The 20,907-nt window shown below is 42.1% G+C and overlaps 1 protein-coding gene across 1 annotated transcript; it reads right to left on the bottom strand.

Annotated features, from left to right (window-relative positions):
• Nucleotides 1-151: 151 nt before the first annotated feature.
• On the bottom strand, nucleotides 152-6,145 carry LOC124293716 (PWWP domain-containing protein 3-like). The gene is made up of 7 exons (XM_046735801.1): nucleotides 5,975-6,145; nucleotides 3,303-3,463; nucleotides 2,687-3,237; nucleotides 1,223-2,617; nucleotides 885-1,151; nucleotides 491-821; nucleotides 152-401 (listed from the first exon to the last, which is right to left on the bottom strand). Exons 1-7 carry the CDS (start codon nucleotides 6,143-6,145, stop codon nucleotides 152-154), a joined length of 3,126 nt encoding a protein of 1,041 aa, XP_046591757.1.
• Between the last annotated feature and the right edge of the window lie 14,762 nt (nucleotides 6,146-20,907).

Below are 20,907 nucleotides of genomic sequence, written 5' to 3'. Positions count from 1 at the left end.
GATGAAGAGGAGGAGGAGGAAGAAGAAGAAGAATCCTTCGAGGATTTGAGGGAATTACTTCCCTCTTCTGTCCTGATACATAACATTGAACATCGCTTCTTTCTTTCCCTTTCAAAATTAAACTTTCAATCATTTCGTCTCGTCCATATTCTCACCTGGTGGAATCTCTGTAGCGCCAATCACGTCGGGCCGCGCGCTCTTTGTCGAGTTCCTCGTTTTCGACTTCCTTGCCGTCCTGAGGTCCTTCGTATTTCCAATCCTCGTCGCTACCCGTTAGCTTGTCCTTCACATTGCCGATTGAGTCTGGGTCTATTTTACCATGAACGTTTACGCTGTACTCGAACGGCTGATCATCCGTCGATTTTTCGTTCCTTGAATCCTGATCCTGCGACTCGCCTAACCTGATGAAGAGCACACGGTCAAACTATAACGACTGGCGAAGGCATCGAACTTTAAAAAGTCGCTCGAAGAAGGTCATTCAGATCGTCACCACCGACTGTCGCTTGATTTCGCCGCGCGATCCTCGTGATGTTCGTTACTTTCGTTTCTAGATTCCTCGTCCTGTAAATTTCTATCCTCGCCGTAGGGTCGTTGGCCTTCTTCGAAGGCCGGTTGTGGAACTGTTGTGACGTCGACCCCCGAGGGTGGTTTCGTCGTTTCCGCTTTGCTTGTATCGATATTAGAAATGAATTCCTCCTTCGGAGGTTCGATCTTCGTGTTGTTTTGGTTCTCTTCCTGCTTCTTTTCCTCCTCGGCATTCTCGTCTTTCTTTGGTATAGTGTTCCCACCTCCTGTAGACTCTGCTGTGTCGTTGCCGTGGACTATCAAAACACGATATTCAGTATGTAACGATAAAATAAATAAATAAACTCATCGCCATTCACCTTCCCCAGTGACAGTGGAATTTTGAGCCTGATCAGACTCTGCCAACGATGGATCGGCTTCCGAGTCAATCACGTTCTCATCGCTGTCGTAGTCGTAGTACTCGATGATCCTCGTCGGGTCGTTCACCTCCCTCTTAACGTGGACCAGTTTCCCCTTCTCTCTATCGTCGAGTTTCTGTTTTATCAGCATGTTTATTCTGTCTCTAATGGGATCGCGATCCGCGTCCGAACCCGCAAACGACACCAGCGCCAATTCGGCCTCTCCGTCTGTATACGAAAACGAAAACGAATAAGACCATGTTAAACAGAAGAGTCAAAGAAGATTTTTTATTTCTCACCCTCGTCATTAGACGCTCTCGACTCTTTGAGATTGTCGTTCTCGTCGTCTTGATCGGCGACACCGTCGTCTTCCACTTCAACCTCGTAGACGTCTGCGGCCAGGTCAGGATCTCTTCGGCGTTCGATGATTCTTCGGACGGATCGTTTTCTCGTTTCGGATCGATGCACGTCCTCTTTGTCCTCTCTCGATGCCTCCTCCATCGATTTGTCGGCTTCTACGCTTTCGGGATACGATCTAACCGAGCGTCTCGGGGTTTTGGCGAACGCCTTGCATCTTCTCATCTTTCTCTCCTTCGTCGCCATTAAAGACCTCTTGGCAAACTTTTCACGATCGTTTTTCAAATACGACTCTTCATTCTCCGACAGCCACAGTAGCTTCCGCGTTAATTCATCAGATTTCGAGTGGAGTCCATTGTCGTCTGCATTCTCTTCTTTCACCTCGCCTAGTTTCACAGACTTTGAATCTTCTTGGATTTTTGGTTTTCGATCCTCGGACTCATCATTATTCTTTTCAGTTCTTGAATCGGGCTGATTATCCGCTGCCATTTTGACATCGATCGATTCTTTGTTTTTTTCGACTCGCGTTGCATCGGTCATTTTCACTTTGCCAGATGTTTTGGAATCACCATTCACTCCAGTCTCTTGTTCTCTTCTCTTCGTCTGTTCTTCGTCTTTCTTCACTTCGTTAGAGTCTGTGGATGATTTTACAACCTCGTAGCCATTCGACTGAGATTTCTGAGCCTCCTGCTTAGCCTCCTCAGTTTTCTCGTTCGGTGTTTCCGATTCAGGAGTTTTTATCACTTCGTTTTTCGAGGCCAATTCATCGTCGAGTATTTCGTTCCTCCGTGTTTCCTGTTTGCCGGGATCTTCAGCGACGATTTCTTTCACCTCCCCAGGATTTCCTCCCGCAGGATTATCGTCCCCGGAATTCTTTGCCTCGCTTTTATTCACCACCTCAGCCTGGCCCCCCGAGCGGTCATTCGCATTCACGATTTTCCTCATCTCAGCTCCATCACCACCCTCGTTAATGACCTTATCTCGCATAACCGCTGCCATCGACTCTCCGCTTATCTCTCTCGACACATTCCCGCTTCCCTCCAACTCTTCGGCATCTTTTTCGTATCCGCTTCTCCGTTTCCTCCTCTCGTATCCTCCTCCACCTTCACGGTACGACGCCCCAAACCCCGCCCGGTTGTAAACCCTGATCACCCCTGGCTCACCCAGATCGTTATCCCTCTCCCGTTTCACCCTCCGCATCGCGTTGTAGTCAAACTCGGACATCCCGGGTTCCGAATCCTCGTCCTCGTCCTCGTCGTCCATTCCCTCGTCATCGTCGCGACGCTTGAAGTCGAACATGTCGACCGCCGTCCTCGGGTCATCCCACCAGCTCGACCCTGGAAATCGAAACGCCAATAGCAGGTGTAGTAGCAGCCCATCCTGGTCCGATAAACACCTCATCGTACCTGAAGAAGAGGCTCCGAAAGCCTGCCCGAAGTCACCGGGATCTTCTATCTCTTTTGCACCCTTACCGCGACTTTTCTTTCGCTCGAAAATTTCCCCCACGTGTCTCTCACGGTCTTTCGACTCTTCGACAACTCCTTGCAATTCATTTTCTGCCATCTCGTCAACCTTCTTGTCACTCTCCTCGAGGCTCCGGCTCAGGGCCAGAACCGTCCTCCTCAGGGACTCTAAATCGTTAGTTGACGACGACTCGTTACGGACTTTAAGGTCAGTTGCCTGACGCGAGTCTCTCAAACTTTCGGCATCGTCGTCGTTGTACTCAAACCAGCCTTCAGACACGCGAGGACCTTCTTTCGCTTCACGTTTCGTTTCCGTTTCGTCCTCGGGGTAGACTCCTTGAGCTCGATTTCCGGCCTCCTCGTATTCGTAGTAGACCTTTCGCTTGTTCGCCGACGGCCAGGACTCGTTTTCGTCGAGCTCGTATCCCGATCTTCGCTTGGAACGAGCCTTAGGATCCGGATCCCGACGAGACGTTCGCTGGTATCGAGGTGACCTTGAAACGTAGAATTTGTATCATTCGCTTATTACCGAATTATTACAGTCATTCGTCGTTCTTACTGTTCCTGTGGATCCTTGGCTCCGTCCACACGACTGTCGATCCATTTGAGCTCGTCCTGAGCTCGCAGGACATTTTTCAAAAACGAATTCAGCGCCTGGTTGTTTTCCCGATTCATTGTACCGCTCGGCGGTGATCCTTGATCTATGATCTCGTGCTCTGACTGCGTGAAATTGGAAGACTATTAGCTTTCGAAAACGTAAGAAAAAAAAAAAAAAATTTTCCCTTCTAGTTCGTCTATCGAATTATCTGTCAGATTTCACTTACGAGCTACTTAATATTCATTTCATTGAACGATTAAATGTATTAGCCGGCGATCACTCGGTGGACAATATTGAAAACTATTTAGGTGAAAATAATATACGTATAGTCGTTGATGGACGGGTAACAAAATCCTGTGCTTTTCGTCGACGGTGTGCTCCTTGCGTTAGACACACGGTAAAAAGACAATGCGGTACATATCTGCATAGAACGGGTTTTATTAAAAATCCACCTCCCTCTCCCTTTCCCTTTCCTCGTGAATGAAGTGGCTCCTGGCAATCTGCATCTCATTCCCGCAGGCTCGCCCAGGAGGAAGGGACTGTCGCTTCCCTCTATTCCTTCCCCCACTCCTCCTCACCCACGAATGAACGCGACCCGCGTAAAAGAGAGAAAAAAAATAGACGAGATAGGAAGAAAAAGAAAAACAAAAAAACAAAGAACAAAAAGCAAACAAACGCGAGTGAACAAATGGACAAAGAAAAACGGAAAGGACTGTACATGTAGACCTATCTTTTGCCGAAATATAATTGCGGTAATGCGAGAGAAATATAATAGTGATAATAATAATAGCAATGACAATAATAATGAAGAACGAAAATGCATATTATAACCTGTGCTCTCATTTGAATGTCAGTGCTACTCGTTCAAAGTTTAATTATACTCGCTGCTCTTGTCGTCGGTTAATTAAGAATCTGTTTAGAAATTAGAAAAAAAAAATAAACTTATGTACACGAAGGGATTTCATCTATTTACATATTATAAGTGAAAGAGGAAAGTAAGACGCGCGGTGCAGTGGCGAGTAATTAAAAGTTGACCGTGCCGTTGTTCCGTTTTGTCACTGGATAATACTAGCTGTAGGAGTGTGAAAAAAATGTGGTTTTCGCCAACGGAACCCGTGAGAAAACCGATGATTACACAGGTCATTAAAAAGATATCGTAATTTCTTTTTTTTTTAATTTCTATTCAGATAAATAAATTTCAATTCGATAAACCGCATAATAACGAAAACCTTTGTTTGTTAGGTACTTGTAAAGTTTGTTTTTGTATTTCTCACGTTGATAAATAATTCCTGAAGTTTTTGGTTGATGTCTAATATGGGTGCCGTATAGTGAGAGTGCGATGGGAGAAAGTCCATGCGAAAACAGAAGAAGTACGAAAAATATTGAATTTTAAACTTTGTTTATCAATTCTTTTACATTTCTAGTTTATTATCAACGATTACTTTTGAATAAAAGTCATTTAAGTGCAAAATTGAAGTTCGTTTAAGTTTGAGAAAGTAGTTAAGTTTTCTGAAAAATCCGAAATATCCTTCTAGCTACTACAAAAACAAACTTTACACGATAAAACTGTTCGTTTCTTTTATTTATCGCGTAGAAGAAACGAAAATATGACATTTAGAAATCCGACACGAAATTCGTGTTGACCGGTGCTATCGCGGATCGAGTCAACGGTTAGGTGTCTGCCAATTTTTTTCTTTTGTCATACACACATGATGATTGTAAAAAAGGTAGGGTACATATTTTAATATCGGAAGCATTAATTTCTTTGTATAAGCAGCGGCGGCGGCGGCGGCGGCGGCGGCGGCAAGCTCTCAAGCGTTTTCTCATTTTCGTTCTAGTATATGACAAAATGACAAAGCGAGTCGGTCGCCCAGGGCTTGCGATATTACCGTTAGCGAACTATGCGAGCTGTCTGCAACGCTCTGCTCTGACTGCCTGCCTGACTCCCCGAGCACAGTGACGTCGACGACGACGACGTGCCGACTCTCTCTCTCTCTCTCTCTCTCTCTCTCTCTCTCTCTCTCTCTCTCTCTCTCTCTCTCTCTCTCTCTCTCTCTCGATATTCTATACATCTATCTATCTATCTGTATATCTCTATCTATCTCTCTCTTACTCTGCGCCCGCTGCAGCACACCGAACTCGTGATTGATTGTACTCGCCGCAATTTTGGCTGCCTTCTGTATGTATATATATATATATGTATATATATATACCTATATCACACCCCTCAACCAGCAAACACGATCGCCGTTCGCCGTTCGCCGTTCGCCGTTCCGCCACGCGAAACAGACGAAAATACAAAAAGAAAATGAAAGGGGGAAAGACGGGAAAAGTTGGGAGGAAAATAAGAAAAATTAACACGCGGCGTCGGTCTTGTCACTCTTGTTTTCCCGATCGGGAATAAATGTTGTAAATAAAGAGAAGAAAAAAAATAAAACAAAACAAAAAGACCGTAGTTCTATGTTATCTCATTTTTCAGACTAACATTCGATGTTTTTTTTTTTTTTATTTTTGGGTTTACCGTGCTTTTTATTGCTGTAAGATATTTTTTGAAAAAAGGCAAGAAACGAATCTTGGAAACTTCTTTTCAAATAACATTTTTCACATCTCGATGTTACTCAAAATTAACTCACTTCGATCCTGAGGTTCTTAGAATCGTTTGGCACGATCGGTTGAGATTCTTCTCGACTCTTCTTCGTCCCTTGAAGATCGTCAGTAGGATTTCCATTGCCCTTCGATTTTGCGACGATCGCAGAAAATATCGCAAGCGCGAAAAACGGTGCCGATAAAATCTGGAGACGCATTTTTTATTTTTTTTTTTTCCCACCCAATCAGTCGCCTCTTCTTCCTGCTGCAGCGTAACGGAATAATTCCAGTAAAATATGACTGGGAAAACTTTTTGTCATCAAATTTTTCTCAAACGATTTTACATTCTATTTTCGATATTTCCCCTACGTTGTATAAACTCTTTTAGGATATATCCGTGAAAATTGGCTCGTTCTTGTTTGAATTAGATTTGCAACTGCACGTCGCTTTCTCGACCATGTAACTGGAACGGAGATTTATGGATATTCTGTCGAAAATTATCCCGGGGAGGGAAATTAAAAACGTCCGAATATTTAGCGCGAATAACGCCGTTCGGCACTGGGTGGAAAAAATTGATGAAATATCGTTGAGCTACCCTGTTGAATTGTAATTGAGAACTCTACGATAAACTTAAAAATCTCTCTCGAGTTTCAACAGTCTTCGTTTCTTTTTGTTTTTTTTTTTTCTTTTTCTATACGAGAAGATCCCGTAGTCGTTCGGATCGTCCGACAGACTTTGAGACAAAATTAAAAAAATGTTTTTTTTCTTTCCATTTTAGGGTGGCGGGAGAAATTTTTATCTCGGTCGCTATCGTTTTTATTATTTTTACTAGGTATTATCTTCTCTGCTGTATGTACAAATGCAAAATTCATCGACACATAAACGTCGACGAATGGAAAATATGGAAAGATAGAGAGGAAAGTTTGACAACGAGGCGCATTGTTCTCTGAACGACGATTACAAGTGAATGCAGGAAAATAAAACCAAAAAAAAAAAAGGTTGGAGGGGTAGGTGAACTGCACGCGATGCTTCGGGTACACAAGCGAGCCATTAAGTTATTAAAAAGGCGGTTCTGGAGAAAGGGTTCCGTTATTTTCATCCTTGTTTCCTCCACCCCCTGTACCACTCCATTTTTTTTTTCTCTTAATATACCCTTGATTTTTTTTTTATTATCGTACTCGTAACGGCGGCAGCGAGTGGTTCTCGAGCGTAGGAGAAGAAAAAAGGAATAATAAAAGGGAGAAGAAGGAAAAGGAAAAAGTAATAATGATAATAATAATAAAGGAAGAGAGCGAACCTGGAGCGCTCTGAGAGCATGTGGTAACAAAGGTGGAAAATTAGCCATGATAACTTCGCGTTTCGATGCAAAAATGCAGGAATAGGAAGGGGTGGAAAAGGCTGCAGAATTTCTGCAGAGCTGCAATCTTTGAGGAAAGTTGAAAGCAGAGCGGAAAGATTGGAATCGGGATGGAGATCCGTGTTGCGATGTATTTTTTACTATTCCGACCATCTACCTCGTCTCAGATTCTTATGACGTACAAGTCGAGAAGAAGAGAGAAAAATAAAACAAACTATTTCCGTCTCTATTCGTTTGTAGAATTTCTTCTTGTCTAAAAATCGTACCTTTCTTACGACAAAATCATTCTCGCTAGTTTTTGAGGTTTTGAGAATACAGCGAAGTATAATCTTCTCTTACCTGTCGCTACGAAAGTCTCATTTCATCGTCTCTCGGCATTCCTCGATTTCATAACTTGTATCAAATTCTCTCTTATCCGCTGATGGTTAAAATACGAATACTGGTATATATTTATATATATATATATTACTATAAAATAACGATTTAAAATTATATAATAATTGTATTGCCCGTTTGCGGTTGGTTTGACGACGTGATTTGTGAGATAGAAAATTGACGAGCGATTTTTATCCTCGATTTTGCAATTGTTTCTGAAACGATACGTCAGTGATCTATACTCGATACTCGAGTATTTTTCAAACAATTTGTCATACACAGTGACGATAATATTGTTATCCTCGACTTTTGTAAAATGCCATTTTCTCCTCTTGTTCCTTACTATTTTCCTTGTTAAATCAACGGTGGAAAAATTGTAACGTTGATATTAAATTCAAGCGGAGAATCAACCGTGGCGTAAGGCTTGTACCCGGTTTCGAGCAATACGTGATTTCCTGCATCGCACCGGGGGCTTTATTCGATCTGGTTACGAGGCTTACAGCCCTCGCCTAATATAGGTACAAACCTTCCAACAGTTTAACCATAAACACAGAAGTACTCACATATAATTGCTTTATACCCCTGACGAACACAGGTGCAACGATTTACACGCGAACTCTGTATATACAATCCCGTGTCAAGTTTATCCATGATACAAACGCACACCCAAAACCTTCACTTATATAACTATATGTATATTAATATCAAACGGCCGACCGGGCCAAATCTGCAACACGAAGCGCAAATACTCAATGTTACGTATATGTATGTACATATACGTATACATATATACCGGTTTTACTCTGGGCGTCATGAATTTAGCTTGCATTAGCCAATATCCCGCCCGATATTATCGACGTAATACTTGAGTGCGGCTCGAATGCACGGATATTGTTTGTTATAGTCATTGCAACTTCGTAAAAATATTTTTGGAAATAGAGAAATATTGTACGGAGATCGTTATTTTCTGAGGAAAACACTTGGCTTCGTCTATATTCACAAATTATTGCGAAATGGTATATTGTGCGCAAAAAAGAGGCAAACTCGACTTATTTTCACGCTGCACGAAATTGAGGTTAGGGTCGCGTAACGTCAGATTTGTTTGCGACGGCGCATGCGCGGAGGAGTTAAAAGTTGTCTTTTCTGTACTCCGCGCATGCGTATTCGCAGACTCGCTCGATCGTCATAAAAATGGGTAGTTTGTGTACGGAAAACACGCATGGAAAAACGCGTAAAACATGCTCGCGTTAGATAAATCTCTGTATTAAGCCGGTGTTTTTTTAACCCTATTTTCCTTCGAAGCTAACCTAAAAGGTGAGAAGAACCGAGATATTTCGGTTAGAACGTTTGAAAAATTCAAACAGCATGAGGCTGCAACTTTTAAAATTTTGACACCGAGTTCCGGTTACACGAGGTTTCGTTTGAGGTTAAGAACCAAAAATTTTTGAAGGGTACGCAGGAAGAGAAGAAAAAAATGTCGAACAAACAATTTTTTCAAATCGTATCTATTATTGTATATTTCAGCACTGTATGTATATTTTGTTGTAAGAAAACTCTTCTTACTAATAAAATTTTTTAAAAATAGAGAAAAATGAGAAAAAAAAATGTGGGCGCGTGCGTGTGTGTGCGGTGAGAGATAGACAGACAGATAGATGATATTCCGCACAAACGAACATGCAGCCAGTGCTACGAGAAACACGGACAAACAAACGAACGAACGAACGAACGAACGAACGAACGAACGAATGAACGAGCGAACGAACAAACAAACAAGGAATACAAATCTAGAGTGAAACGAACAATGCCTCGGAGAGTGACTGGCTTCTAATTGAAACCAGCCCCCCACGCTACCCCCTTTGTTCCCCAGGTTTCCCGCCCCCTGCCTTAATCGCCCACCCCGCACAGATGCTCTCTGTCTCTATATAAAGTCTACATTTTACGACAGAAGTTTTGACAAATCTAATTCTGCGCATAATCTACACACATACGTATTAAATTCAACTGCTTCGGAGGAAATACAAATTTCTAGCCAATCGAGCGTCGCGCGTTTTGAATTCTTGTTGCAGAGACGCGTTTTCCTAAAATTTAACGATAATCTCTCTACGTGACACGTAGGTATGTTTATTGAAACTACAAATTTTCGAATATTATGTAGGATTAGGTACACTAAGTTTTGATTATATTGAACCTTCCGTTGTTATTTAATTTGTCCCGATGTTTGCACGAAGGTAATTTTTCGTACCTTAAATCTTCTACGAGATTTTCGCTCCCGAAATTACAACTATATATCTATTTCAAAGGAAAACTGTAATCAAGCATCTGATTAATTATCGCCGAATTTTGCATTTTGCAAATGTTTTCGTACGTGCAGGTAGATTTGGTTCTGATGAAAATTGAAAAAATGATCAACCACGGCCGATTACCGTTAATCGGATAAGTAATGTTTAAGCCGTTCCTGAGAAAAATTGAAAAATAAAAAAAATTACAATTTGGCGATTACAACCTTTTATTTTTATCTTCGAGGATTTTTTGCTACGATTACTGAATTTTTGCATATTTCGATTAATCTCTGCGTCTCGATGGTTTTTAGAGGGCTTTTCAAAACTAACAAAAAAAGAAAAAATCAACAGGTGACGACGACCTCGTGTTTTCATGTTTTAGCGAATGGTGAAAAAGAAAAGAAAATTATACGCCCTTTTGCAAAAGAAAAAAAATAAAATAAAATAGAAAAATAGAAAAAGCTACCCGTAAGGCTGCGTACGACACGCAGAGGGATAGAAAATAGTATAAGGGTAAAGAAAATTCGATATATCCTAGGTAGAGATCAGAAGGGCGAGAGAGGGCTGGAGGGGAGAGGAGGAAATGCCGTTTGGGAAACTGATGCGACGTGTCATAAGCCGGGGAATAGACATTTGGAAAATACGAGTTGCAGACTATCAGAAGGAGGGAAATATACGAGGCATCGAAGGACACCTTATACTTTTTCGATAGTCGTTCAGAGGACTTAGAGGAGATCTACGAAGTCGTCCGTGTTTCGGAGGAGTTTTCCGCAGAGAAAAGCTCGCGCGACGTCCGCGTATCGCCTTACGCCAGGCATCACGCCTCGCGCTGCGCTTACTTCGCTCGCCACGCGGTTCGTTTCCTTCTACTTCCGTACGATATCTGCAGACGAAGCAAAGAGAGAGAGAGAGAGAGAGAGAGAGAGCCGTATGTGTGACTTTTTCGCTCGCCTTACGGCACCCTCGGGGGCTGCATTAAAATGCCTCGAATTGTTTACTGCTCACCTCCGCAACGCCCTTGCCCGTTGTAAAAGCTCGGATAAAACCGGCTACGAACGTATCTAAACCATCTTCTGTACTGCGAATTATTTATTAAATTACCAACACGCTTGCTCGCCTAAAGCAGTTTCGGTAAAACGCGACGGAATCTTGTCACCGGTCTCCGAGGAAAATATTCTCGCGGATTGTTGTTCGGTACTTTTTTATATTTAGCATTATTTTTTTTTTTTTTAGGGAACTTGCAGAGATTCGATAATCGTCTTGGTCGACCTTGAAACATAGTTTTTAATTCAGATGTGCTCGATAGTTTATAATTGGTCAGAATGACGCTGGAAAAGAATTAAAAACTATCCAAAAGCCTTTTATACAACTCGTGCAAGACATGTAAAAATGGTAAATATTTTCCTCGACTCGATTGCTTCGAGTATGAAATAAATTTTGTCTTTTTATCATCGTTGGAAATCGTTCGTAGGAATTTGTTCAATTACTGTTCTTATCCTCATCGTAAGGGATGATGAAATGTTTAGCATTTAGTATTTATTAAACGAACAAGATTTACATAACAATTACAGAATCATCCAATTGAACCCAACAGAGGTAATCGATGTTATCTGTTCAGTGGCTTGGTACAGGAACTTAAAAAAAAAAACTAATGATATAAAATCCTAGAATTTCGATTAAATAGAATATATATATTATGACAAGTGAACATCCTCAACATTATTTATCACATCGTAGTTTGGTAAGAGTTAATTATTTAACAACAGCTTATTTTTTCTAGCTTAGCTTTCTTTATTTAAAGTTACGAGTTGAATCGAAAGTCTATTGTAATCACATATTCCTTTTATATAAATATTTTTGATACCGACTGCTTTAGATCTATACGGAACGGGGATATTTTTATTCCTAGTTATATTATTTGAGTTTAGTAATTTAACCTCTATCGTATTACAACGAAGCGTAGATTAACTTTAAGGACCGATCGCAGAATCTTCACGATCTATGCATTAGTTTTCCTTTCAATTCTTACCTCTTATTCGTTGCGTGTGTCGGTGTAATCAAATGGGTAGAATTTCTACAAGCGATCGAACTTGCGTCGAGGAAATGATCAGTCAGTCGATAGTCGGTGAGTAAGTAAGTATTTAAGTAAGTGAGCAAGTAACCTAAGTAGGTATGGAAAAAGGACTGGGTAATGGTTCGAAAGAGGGTTTTTATTGATTATTAATGAAGTGGATACACCGTGGGTAAGGGAGGGGACGTCGTTGCCGGCTGCGGCATCCACCGTATACGCGTAATGGGTCGTTAGCCGTGCAAAACGCAACGAAATTCATTCCCTACCCCCCCCCCCCCCCCCCCCCCCGTTGGACGGTTTTCTTCCCTCAGGTTAAAGTTTGATTGCATTATCAATCATAGCTAAAAACGTTCTCTCTCCTGGCGAACGTTTTACCAGGGTGTATAAGTGTAGGGAATAGGGAGGCGGCGCGAGGCCAGCGGCGTGGTTCGTTACATTACACCTTGGAACCACTTAGTGGCTAAATATTTTCAAACTGAAGCCGACGGTGAAAATTTTCGAGCCAGAGCCACTCTCTCGCGGTGTTTTTCTTACCCATCCCTGCAAACGAGTCCTGTGCTTTTTTTTTTACTTTTCTCTCGTTAATTTTTCTGCGAGGACGAACGTCGCCGAATGTCATTCTTCCGTGCGATTCGAGGGCAGGATCGATCCTCCTCCTGCAGGCGAATAAGCCGCTGCAGTAACGTTTCGACCGTAACGCTGCATGCGAGGGTTCGCGGAAAATATTCAAAGTGACTAAACGTTTCATGGGCACTTAGAGTATCTTTTTCTCGGGTAACATTGCATGAATAAATGATGCCCCAGGTCTGGGCATAAATTCAAGGTGGCCCAGTCCGCCTCCCATGGGTACTCTGCCCCGCCTCACCGAATCCAACACACTCCTAAAACCAGCCGCCATCCCTGCACCGCGTACAAGGGTTGCATTTGATAGATTGTACCCGGCGTACGTACGGCGCTGCTTATCATACCTACTCTTGTTCCCTGTTCCTTAACATCATTTTGTTCTTCTGTATTCACCGCAGCGTCTAAACGATCGTTCCGTGATCGTGGCTTCAGGTCGGGTCGGTTTAATCAACCACGGCGCAATTTTGGTCGACCATGTTTCTCCGGGCACCGGATTCGCTTTCGTTTCAACACACTTCTCATCTTGTCCTCCATACGACGAAGACCGCGAGGACGGATCCTTCAGATCCACGACGTTCACGGTCTTTAAAAAGACCCTTCGTACGATCCGTGCATCCTTCGTAAGTCGTTCGAGACCATTCGCGAATCGGTAAGTTTGGGTTTGGCGCGCACCGTGACCGTGAAGATCCTGCTAATTTCCGCGACGGGCGGAAGCTGTGAGAGAAAAGCACGCGGAGTTCGTCAATGTCGAAAAGTCTCGAGGGTATGAAGAACGAGGGAAAAAAGAAAAGTGATTTGAAATCGTGAAGGATTAGGAGCAGCGGGATTTCTATTTCACGTTTGTAGGTTGGGTTTAGGTTGGGTTCTGCACTCGGTGTGTGATCCTGACGGCACGGAGTAGGTGTACGAAATGTTTTATAAACATTCGGGACTGCTCTCGATATCCAATACCATTAGACGCTGGTATATAGAAGGCCAAACCGCGAGTCAGACGAGTTATGGGTGTACTTCTGCTCGAGGAGGCTAAGAACTTCGTGTGGGTTTCGTATGTGCGGATACGGGATCACCATAAGGTGGGGTATTCGCCGAGGTCGTATTGAAAACACATTGCAAGACTCTCCCGGGCTCCCGGGGATCACGTCCCGAGGGAATTTTAGGATCACCGGTTCGTTATCCTCCCCATCCTCTACCTTCTTCGCGTCTCTGTTCTATATCTCTGTTCGTCCATACGTTGCTGACAAAGTACGCAACGATAATCTTGCGTCGCACCGTATTGAGGATCATCGGAGGTGACGTTGGCTCAATCGTCGTTGAAATTAGGTATAAGAAACGAGTCTAGCCGGTGGATGAAAAAAGATCGAACACGAGTCGTGGAAAATATTGACGAATTTTTGTTAGAAAGTTGTTGATTCGTTATTTGTAAATGATGTATGGGACGTCGGTTGGATCAAAACAGTCTCGGAACAAGAATACGTTTTACGTAACACTTTTGGGTGTTACGGTTATTAATCGGGTTCGTTGAGCGACCAAGAAGTTACCAAGACGTGCTGAAATTAAAAGATGGGAATGATGCGTTCATTAGCGATACGTGTTATCGGTTTAATGTCTGAGACAAGATTGTTTTTGCAATGGTGCAATTACCTTATTCATTTTATAACGTATGAGAGCTTTCGTATAATGTCTTCTATCTACGACGACTACTAGATCATTAGAAACTGGGGAGGATAAAACGGGTGATTTCACCCTTTGTAACAACATGTTATGTGAAATAATGATTTGACCGGTTCGGCAGAAATTTATACAATTTTCAAATCGTTTCTTTTCCTTTTCACAGCCACGAGATTCGGGAGAACGAAACGATTCTTGAAGCGTTTCTGAATTCCATTTGAATCGTTCGAGTGCAGTTCTTCCGGAGTTGAGAAACGTCCGTTCGATTCGAAAACCTTGGAAAGCGTTGAAAGAGGGAAGGTGGCAGGCGGATTTTAATCCTTGTCGTGCGTGGCGCGGGGTGAGCGGGGTGGTGGGAGAGGGATGGAGCGAAAAGTGGGTTGGTGTCTGCGAGAGTGAGGAGGAGGAGGAGGAGGAGGAGGAGGAGGAGGAGGAGGAGGAGGAGGAGGAGGAGGAGGAGGAAACGCGGTGAAGTGACTTGAAGTCTCTTCAGGCGAGATGCTTAATTCCATCCCCATCCCTCTCGGTCCGTCTCTTCGTTCAGTTCCTCTCTCATCCCTCGGAGGCAGGCAGGCGGTGACTAGGCGTGAGAGGGAGAGGAAGGAAGGAAGGAGTCCTTCTCCGATATCCCTGAGGGTAGGTGGGTACCCCAAAGGACTCGGGGCGCCCCGACATCCCGACGCGAAATACTCACCCACCTCATCCCTTCTCCCGAGCACATTGTAATCCGTGCTTCCTTTTTTACTTCGTTCGAAGCGGGAAAGGATTCTTTCGCCAAAATTTTCGATCCGAGTTCCCGAGGATCGGGACAGTTCTTGCAATTAGAATTGAAATTTCATCGGACTGTATACCGTGGCAAGTAATCACTCGTTGGAAATGGTGTTAAAGAAAAGCGAACGGTCACTCGACTTGGTTTCCTTTTCTTCCGAGGAAATTCGAGAACCTCTCCGAGGATCTTTGATTCTCGATTCTTCCGATCAAGGGGGAACGAGAGAGCTTTCAACGGTGATTTCGAACATCGGGCATTTGATGCTTCGGGTATTACGCTTTTCAAACGTTTGTAATTACGTGTAACGTAAAGGTGAAACGATCGCCGAAGAATAATGTATAAACGTGAGTTTGCGAAATTGATCATCGTATCGATAATGGGTGTATAACGCGTTATAATGGTAATATCGGGGGAAAAAAAAAAAATGGTCTTCGGAGAGTATACGATGTACAGAAAATGCGAAAGTTACAAGGAGAAGAGAACAAAGCCAAAGCTGTACACGTCGCAAAAGAGTTGCAGAAAAATATTTGAACCTGCAGGGGCTCGGGTGCATCTTTCGGGGTATATTCATCCCCCCCGAACCTCCTTCATACCCTTTTTGTTAATATTTTTGCTTCACTTTTTATCAACCCTGAAGGAGTAAAGCAACCTCGATGAAAAATATATATAGAGCTTGGTATGTACGTACGTAGATCCGTATATCTATCTCTGTACTTTGGACGTAGAGAAAGCGGGAGCGGTGTACGGCTTTCATCTTTCATCTCTCCGCAGGCTGAGCACTTATACACTCTAGTCTTTTCTCTCCTTTATCTCTCTCTCTCTCTCTCTTCGGTCCCTCTCTCGCCTTGTTGCACGGGAGCGATCCGAGCCCCCAAGCATTTAGAATTACAGTCTGGTACCGCGGGTGTCGAGGTATCTCTTTCTCTCTTCATATATTGTACTTATATATACCTATGTATGTATTTATGGTTCTACTTATAACCAAGCCGACGTGTAGAGATGCGAAAGCGTCTGTAGATGAAATACATTTTGATTTTAATGCCTTTAACTACTTCGAAATCCGACTTGACTCGACTCTTCTTCAACCAGTCCGTCTAACCGCGTTGATCATACACGCCTCCGCATCTACAGTTTCAACCCCTCACATCTCGTCATCCCTCGACTACTCCGACTCGCGGCTTTTCACGCTCGCTATCCCAGTGAGTTCGTTGTCTTTTCGACTCTGTGTTTAAATTTTTTTTTTTTTCTTCAAAATTCCATGATTCTTTCTCCTGACAATCATTTTTTTTTTTTTTAATATTTGTCCATTTCTGATAATTTTTTTAATCGACGGTAATTCATGGTGATTAATTGTATTTGTAATTAATCGCGCGTATACCGATTCAGCTGTACTTTTGGTATAAACATATTTCTATTACAGTCATTCGTTAATTTTTCTAATCCGTCAGGAGTGTGTTCTATGTGTGTTAATTTATTTTTTTGTATACTTAAATATTTGAATAGTTAAATTATTTACCCATGACATTGTCCCGTGGAATTAAATTCTATCCGTCTGTCTACAATAATTTATAACCGATTCGTACATATTTCGAAAAAATTTATAATCTCTCGATCGTCCGGGTTCTTGAATTATTTCAAGACTACAATTTTTTTCTTGTTTCCTCCGAGCAGGTGATCCGTTTCTTACGCACGGTACCGTTCATTTTTGCCTTTCACTTTCGGCTAACTTGTTCGCGATACGAAACAAAACTGCGAGTTCGATTCCATACGAATTATGTGACAATGACTGGCGATGCAGCCGACGTGTGAAATTGGGAGTTATTGTCACATTTTTTTCGGACCCAAAACGAGTTAGCCGGAATGGTGAGGCGTCGGGGGGATATCAAAGAAAATGAAAACACTTGGAGAAATTTGAGTTACAGGGCTTTATTATTTATAGTTTCAAAAACATTTTTAAATTTTTTCATTCAAATCAATAACAGAAGGATCGTTGATCGTAGACACGTCAAATTTCCATATAAAATAGCGAGTCACTGGTTACCTGTGAACGAACAATACTGTAACTGCGACAAAGAAAACCCTTTTAAATCGAATCACACGCCATATTGGTCTGTTAAAATCTGATTGGAAAATGACGAGTGCAGGATCTTCTCATAAGACAAGTAACTGACTTGGTGCAAATCGCATTCGTATACCTATATCGTATTAAACGGAGGGGGCGCTGGTTGCGCGTTAAAGCGCGTGTATGTAAGGAAGTTAAACAAGGCGGTATGGCTTTGAATACATACTATACGGAGCACGCCTGCAACGCACACTCGTAGAGAGATGTACTATATACGTATACGGTATATATGTATGTATACATATATATATATACCATATTGTCTATACCTATGTATAGTCGAAAGGGGTTGTTTTCCTAATCTCCGGTATTTGTGGAATTACCGCGTTACGAAGAGGAGTCGGGGGCGGCTTAAATCCAAGACACCCCCCTTCTCTGTCCCAAGACAAGAACAAACCATAGTATGTGTATATATATATAGTATATACACGTGGTAATAACATTCATATACGAACCCCGAAGATTCGCCGCGCGTTACGCTGCACAATGTACACTTCGCGTTTTGGGGCTTGAAAAATAGAAACACCGCGATTTAAATCTCTGGAACATGATTTGAAAATTCAATATATTACATGTAATACATAGGTACGTATATTATGCATAATTTTATTTAACAGGGTTGAAACAACGACGGCGTTAAACATGTGGTATAAAAAAAAAAGTAGCTTATGATACGAAAATCATTGAAGCACACGGATTTGTTTGTCATCGTGTTCGTTTTCTTTTTGGTGACTTTTTTTTTTAAATCTTTTCTATTTTTTACGCCACCGTAACAAGCAAGCGACGTGATTGATTGTTGTAGCTACACGGAAGCATGAAAAGTATTTTCAATCTCCCGTTTGCAGAACCCCGAAATATCTTTAGATTTATGAAAATATCCTATGTTTTCTTGACGTCTCTTGTTAAGATTGAAGTATTGCGATAGTACGTCGATTCCCGAGGCACGTGCAAACGATCGGGTATTATACAGTTATCGAGGATCTTAATGCAGCGAGGAAAAACTATTATAGGACGATATCGGGAACTTGAATCTCGGTGAGGAGTTATTACGATTACTTATACCTGCAACGTCGTTGTTATCCAATTTTTTTTTTTTTTTATCCTCTATACTTATCATTCGGTATCCTCTCGCTACTCATCTTCGCGTGCACCTCGGTCACACAATGCAAACATTCTTCTTACGCCGCGTATATTTTGTCGCTTGTTTTTATATGGATTTACAAATCTCACTGATTGTTGTTTATGATGATTTCGGGCATATTTAGAGCTACGTGAGTAAAACAGGCAAGGATTGAACGGGCGTTTTGAAGAAGTCTCTTTGATTTGTCCAGTCGCTTAAGTCTCGTTTAAAACTAATCCTGTTCGTTTTATAACTAAACATTCGGTTTTACATTCGTTATATTTTATTTCTTTATAAAAATTGTTACCAAAATCTGTAAATATGCATATATTGCGTACAAAATTAATCTAAAAAAAAAAAACCAGCGCTACATTTTATTTCAACATACCTAAATAACTAAAAAATAAAAGCATTATTATTTTTAGGGGAAATTAAAAGTTATATTTCGCGGGCCTGTTGTTATCAGAGTGCGAGAAATTCACCGAGTTGGACACTTTAATCCGTCGCTGCAGGCTGAGGAAACGTCTTGCTGTATTATATACGTGTGTGTATGTGTATATATATATATATATGTATATACACATGTTTACAAGCCTCTGTCAGTTATGTCCCGTATACTTATTGTTATACTACTTAAGTGTTTTAATGGACAAGTTCGCAGCCTCGCCGCTGTCTCAGCAATATTCCACCCTTGGGGTGAAGCGAGAAGGATTTCTTCCCTTCGCTACGCAAATTATACGTATTTATCATCACCGCGGTTTTTAAGATCTGAGTTATCCTTATAGTTACAGTCATTTTCCAGTGATAGAGCAACGATTATTTTTTCCTCCTACGTGGAGAAAGTAACAAGATAATTATTCTTTTGAGTAAATTGATAAAACCACCACTTTTATTAGGCTGATATACATGAGGGAGCAATAATTATAAAATTTTGAAACTTTCAGGGTTTCTTCCTGTCATTACAAGCAACAACCCTGCCAAGTTTCAAATCGATCCTTTAATTTATACCAAAGTTATACAAAACAAAATAACTGGTTATGAAAACTACACGTGCTTTACATTTAAAACTTTCGGAGCTTAGTGGCACATTTTTCCATTGAAGTAGCGGCTTGAAACCTTACGCAGATTTTTTTTTTTGTTTTTTTAACGATTTGGAACAGATCCCGGGGACGTGGAAGGAAAATTTTTCCGACCCCCAAACAAGGACCAGCCTATTATACATGTACCTACGTGTAAAATTTTTTTCTCACATAAGCGTGTGTAAAATCGTGTTTTGAATTGGTGATTCCCAAGGATTTGGAGACGATCGTAATCGTTTAGGGAAAGGGGAGAGCGGTAAGTGGGACTGCAAAAGGAAATCGTTGGGTTTGAATAGAGCGTTGAATTGGCGTTACGTTCGAGTGCGAGGCGAAGAGGCAGTGCTCGAGAGACGGTAGAATCGTGACTTGACGATCGGGATGAAGATGAAGAAGAAGAAGAAGTGGAAGTAAAGATTTCAGTCTCTTTCCCAGAGTGGATATTCAAATTGAAACCAGGGACGAAAATTTCTTCTCCTCCCTGCGCTCTACTTTCTTGTTCGGATGTGGTAAAGTAGCGTCTTTTGGTAATGCAGGGTTTGATATGCATCTACGTGACTGCCAACAGCAGCATTCTCCGTCTTATTAATATTAAACAGCGTCGCGGCATTTTTGACGCCGGCGTATCTATTGCGGCAATGCCAAAGTACCGCGCTTAGCGAGTTACCTCCTATCGAACGCCAACAGATTTCCAACCTTTTTTTTTTCCACCCTGCAGCCTGCGCGCAGGGACACTTTTAAATAGCGGAACAAGCAGTCTGCGAGTCAAGCGATTCTTACCGCACTCCGCCTGCTCCGACTATTCTCGCGCGATTTGGCTAGTTTGCGGTGAATTCCAAAAAAAACAAAAAAACAATTAGCAACGCAAAGTTTTTGCTTGCTCAAAATTTCAACTTTGCAATATCCTATCTCAAATTTTGAACATTGATTCGTTTTACATTCACATTGAACGCGTCTATCCGTTGCTCGAAAAATAACGGCAGAACCGAAAACTCTTTTGAGAATAGGTGTATAAAAGCTGTAAGCTCGTCGCCCTCAGCATCGGCGGCTGAATTTTGATGAAGAGGAAAAGAACAGGGGTCTGAATTGCATATTCCACTCGGGGCACTTCGCCGAGTCATCCAGCCGGACAGGATCAGTTAAAAATTCGCCAGGATGGGAGGTGGGGGGTCGGATGTCGTCCGCGTGTGGATCGAGGATCTTGACTTCTCGAGAGGAAAGGGTGCCTCCGGGGTATCAAAGTTCACCCGGCTAAGAAGGGTCGGGTTTTGTTGATTTCCCATCAGTTCTCTTACGCCCCGGAATAATTTACCTGCGCGGAAAGTCGGGGATGAACTGCGGTACAGCTTTGAAAATTTTTCGTTCGATGTCGAAGTATTCGTACGAAACGTCTCGGTTTCGGCGAGCGTCCTCGACTCTTTGTACCACGGTTCAAAAGGGAAACGAGTAAAGGATTACGCAGGGTTGAATTTCTAACGACCGAACGGTACGTCGTCCGCTATAAAGTTTAACGCGCATG

The sequence above is a fragment of the Neodiprion lecontei genome, chromosome 3 (genome assembly GCF_021901455.1).
Source record: "Neodiprion lecontei isolate iyNeoLeco1 chromosome 3, iyNeoLeco1.1, whole genome shotgun sequence".
Taxonomy (NCBI): domain Eukaryota; kingdom Metazoa; phylum Arthropoda; class Insecta; order Hymenoptera; family Diprionidae; genus Neodiprion; species Neodiprion lecontei.
Note: the sequence above shows the minus strand (reverse complement) of the source record. Positions and strands in the feature narration are given on the sequence as shown.

Excerpts from the sequence above, each read along its gene's own strand:
- LOC124293716 (XM_046735801.1), bottom strand. The coding sequence starts at position 6,145 with ATGCGTCTCCAGATTTTATCGGCACCGTTTTTCGCGCTTGCGATATTT. Across the intron at positions 3,238-3,302 it reads GCCAAGGATCCACAGGAACA|GTCACCTCGATACCAGCGAA; the intron begins GTAAGAACGACG and ends CTACGTTTCAAG. Across the intron at positions 2,618-2,686 it reads TTTCGGAGCCTCTTCTTCAG|GGTCGAGCTGGTGGGATGAC; the intron begins GTACGATGAGGT and ends TTCGATTTCCAG.